The sequence below is a fragment of the Neophocaena asiaeorientalis genome, unplaced genomic scaffold (assembly GCF_003031525.2).
Source record: "Neophocaena asiaeorientalis asiaeorientalis breed wild unplaced genomic scaffold, Neophocaena_asiaeorientalis_V1.1 scaffold13, whole genome shotgun sequence".
Classification (NCBI taxonomy): Eukaryota; Metazoa; Chordata; class Mammalia; order Artiodactyla; family Phocoenidae; genus Neophocaena; species Neophocaena asiaeorientalis.
The window spans coordinates 90,405-94,707 of NW_020173734.1; the positions used below are offsets into that span (position 1 = coordinate 90,405).

The window sequence follows — 4,303 nt, forward strand, 5'->3', positions numbered from 1 at the left end:
GTTTCATATAGCCATGTGACTCTCATCTTTCTGCATTTTCCCTCTGTGGAAATGATTATCTCACTAGGTCTCTCAAGATCTGAGGACACTCCTGTGAAGGCAGGTTACTATCTTCTCCCTCCCTTACATGTGTTTGACACTTCACAAGTGGCATACACTTTCACTTCCATAAATTTACCATTCTCATGTACTTAGCCTGTCTGAGAGGCTGAACAAAGTAGAGAACTAGACACAGGGACAGGTTACTTGGACTCCAGGACAGGGAAGTGGGGGAATTGTAGAATCTTCTTTGCTAAAGACTTTTAAGGACAAGCGAGTCTCCCATTTCAAAGATGGTTAGAGAAACTTCATCCCTTAGTAAACCCCTTCTGTAGCCCACATGAATTTCCAACAATGGAGGAAAATGTAGTAGATTCCTCATATTCTGAGGAGTGTTAAGTTTTGTTTTGTCTTCCTTTTAATTGAGGGAAATCAGAGAATCCTAGCATGTTAGAGCTAGAAGGGCTCTTGGAGATCACTTAGTTTAACTAGATTGCAAATAAAAATCTAAGCCAATGAGGGGAAGAAACTTATCCAGAGAAATAGCCAGTGAGTAGCAGAAGCTTCAAAGAAGGGATTAGAAGAAAAGGGAGAGTTAATCTCATGAAGGAGCACATACACATTAGGGGGTGCTTGCCATATAAACAGCAATATCTAGGGAAGAGGCAGATGGAAAAAGAGAGGCTGTCTGTCTTTCAATGTGGAAAAGCTAAAGAGTTCCATTCACACATTCATTCAGCAAATAATTCTTAAGCACCTTCCATGCACCAGGCACCATTCTAGGTTTTGGGCATACAGCAGTGACTTCACTGAGTATGCATTCTAGTTGAGAGAAACAATCAATAAACATAATTAATAGATAAAATATACAAGATGCTAGAAATAATAATTCTAAAGAGAATTGGAAAGGGGAACATAAAATGCCAAGGGCTAGAGATGAGCTTTTAGACAGGGTGGCCAAAGAAGAACTGACTAAAAAGATGCATTGTGAGTAAAGACCTGAGAGAAGTGAGAAGGTAAGCCATACAAGGATCTTGGTTTCAGAAATATGGAGCAGCGAGATCAAAGAGATCAAAGGCTCTGAGAAAGGGATGTGCCATGAGTATTTAAGGAACAGTGAAGAGGCCAGTGTGACTAGAACAAAGTGAGCAAGGAAAAGAGTAGTAGGATCAGAGGTCAGAGAGGTAAAGAGGAGGCAAACCATGTAGTGCCTGATAGGTCATAGTAAGGAGGCTGGTGTTTAATTAGGTTGAAATGAGAAGCTATTGAAAAATTTTAATGTAAGAGTAACCTGATCTGACTTACAATATAACTGAATCATTTGAACTGAATGGAGGCAAAGCCAGAAACAGGGGAACCAATAAGGAAGTTATTGACAAAATCCAGGTGAATAATGACAATGACTTGGAATAAGGGATGGCAGTGCAGGTGGCAAGAGGAGTAGTTAAATCCTGAATAATATCTGTAACAGCGCAGGACTTTATACGTTCATTTATTCATTCGATATCAGTTCCTTATGATGCCCCAGGCACTGTTCTAAATACTAGGGATAAGCCAGTAAACAAAGCAGACAAGGTTCTGCTCTCAATAAATTTACATTCGAGTGGGAGACAAGTAATCGAGTAATACAGGAGTCCCCAACCCCTGGGCTGCAGACCGGTACCGGTCTGCTGGCCTGCTAGGAACCGGGCCACACAGCAGGAGGTGAGCAGCGGGCGAGCAAGTGAAGCTTCATCTGCTGCTCCCCATCGCTCCCCATCGCTCGCATTACCCCCTGAACCTTCGCTCGCATTACTGCCTGAACCATGCCCCCGCACACCCCGCCCCATCCGAGGAAAAACTGTCTTCCAGGAAACCGGTCCCTGGTGCCAAAAAGGTTGGGGACTGCTGAAGTAATAAACAATCAAATCATTAATGTAGTTTCAAATATTGGAATGTGCTGTAAGGAAAATTAAGCAGCGTGAGGGAAAAGAGAGTGATGAGGATGAGAAGAGAGTGACTTTTCAGGTAGGCTGGTCACTCCTTACCACTCATACTTTTAGAAACATCACATTAGATTTTCACATTGCTAATTGGGGCTCAGCAATCACAACACGGAAAACACCAGAGGACCTGGAAATGTAACGCCAACCACAGACATTAGCAGAGGGTTTTCATAGACCTCAAGGGTTCCATGACATACTGTATTTACATAATATCAGTTTAGATCAAAGAAGTATTTGGGGACTTCCCTGGTGGTGCAGTAGTTAAGAATCTGCCTGCCAATGCAGGTGACATGGGTTCGATCCCTGCTCCAGGAAGATCCTACATGCCGCAGAGCAACTAAGCCTGTGCACCACAACTACTGAGCCTGCGCTCTAGAGCCCGCGTGCCACAACTACTGAAGCCCATGTGCCGAGAGCCTGTGCTCCGCAACAAGAGAAGCCACTGCAATGAGAAGCTCGCACACCACAATGAGGAGTAGCCCCCGCTCGCCGCAACTAGAGAAAGCCCGCGTGCAGCAACGAAGACCCAACGCAGCCAAAAATAAATAAATAAATTTATTTAAAAAAAAGAAATACTTGGCAGGACTCTAGGACAAGCACCGTGGTAGATACTAGCACAATGGGAAAATAGAGGTATGAACAATCTAGGAGTGACAGACAGACACAAGAATAGGCAATATTTTAGCTAAGACTATCAGAAGGTACCCTCTTGGTGGAGATTAGTAACTCAAGCTGACAGAGGTTCAACCATCTCTATGAATCAAATTTGTCTTTGAAAATGGAGAACGAATGAGAGAAGCAGGAAGATGCCCTCCTTTTCCTCTCTTCTTACTTGGAAAAAAAATGATACTAAAAAGTATCTGGCAAAAGTGGGTTGCAGAACTTTTCATATAACCATTTTAAAAGAATGGGGAATTTGCTGTTTTCCACGGGAGGGAGTAGATTCTTAGCTTTGCCTCTGTATCCATCATAGATATCTCATTTGTATTCTTATATCTTTTGAAGAGGACGAGAATGATCCTGTACACCCTAGTTATTTCCAACTTTTTCATACCATCCCTCCATCTTTATTCTCATTCTTTCAGGTAAAATTAGGCAACTACATTGGCACCCATCCAATGAATAGTGGCAAGTGGGAAGAATGGCCATGGACAACGCTACAGCAGTATTTGAGTTTCTTCTTATTGGAATCTCTAACTATCCTGAATGGAGAGTCACATTTTTCACATTGGTACTGATAACTTACCTCAGAACATTATTGGGGAATGGACTTATCATCTTTCTTATCCACATTGACCCCCACCTCCACACTCCAATGTACTTCTTCCTTAGTAATCTGTCTTTCTTAGACCTTTGCTATGGAACAGTCTCCATGCCCCAGGCCTTGGTGCATTGTTTCTCTACCCATCCCTACCTCTCTTACCCATGATTGTTTGACCCAAATAAGTGTCTCCTTGGTCTTGGCCACAGCAGAGTGCCTCCTGTTGGCTGTCATGGCCTATGATTGTGTGGTTACTATCAGCAATCCCCTGCACTATTCTGTGGTCATGAATGGCTCAGTGTGTGTTTGGCTGGCTGCTACCTCATGGGGGGCATCACTTGTGCTCACTGCCATGCTCATCTTATCCCTGCAACTTCATTTCTGTGGGGCTAATGTCATCAACCATTTTGTCTGTGAAATTCTCTCCCTTCTTAAGCTGGCTTGTTCTGATACCAGCCTCAATGAGCTTATGATCTTCATCACAGTATTTTCCCTGCTCCTACCCTTTGGGCTTTTTCTCCTTTCCTATGTCTGATTGCCACTGCTGTTCTAAGGATTCGCTCAGCCCAGGGTAGGCTCAAGGCCTTTTCTACCTGCGGTTCTCATTTGACTGTGGTGGCAATCTTCTATGGGGCAGCCATTTCCATGTATATGAAACCGCAGTCCAAGTCATCCTCTGACAAGGACAAGTTTATCTCAGTGTTTTATGGGGCTTTGACACCCATGCTGAACCCCCTAATATATAGCCTGAGGATTAAGGATGTTAAAGGGGCAATGAGGAAAGTTACGGCAAAAAGGGCATAAGCCTTCTTTGCTTCTAAACTTCTAAAATAACATTCAGCTGCATCTTCACTGACAGAAAAAAAACTGTTTAAAATGTCTGACTTTACCCTTGGTAGAGTAGGTGATCATTATATGAGAAGTTTCAGGAAGTGCTCCCACCCCAAAGTATTATTCTTACTTAGACTTGAATTTCCGTTACAGGCATTATTTTTACTCTTTCTTTACATATAACACA

At 42.9% G+C, this 4,303-nt stretch overlaps 1 protein-coding gene across 1 annotated transcript; it reads left to right on the top strand.

Annotated features, from left to right (window-relative positions):
- The first annotated feature begins 3,165 nt into the window (after positions 1-3,165).
- Positions 3,166-4,089, top strand: LOC112403621 (olfactory receptor 13H1-like). Its single transcript, XM_024751198.1, is given in 3 exon segments — positions 3,166-3,450; positions 3,452-3,815; positions 3,818-4,089. Coding segments are annotated over 3 exon segments (921 nt in total).
- Positions 4,090-4,303: the final 214 nt, after the last annotated feature.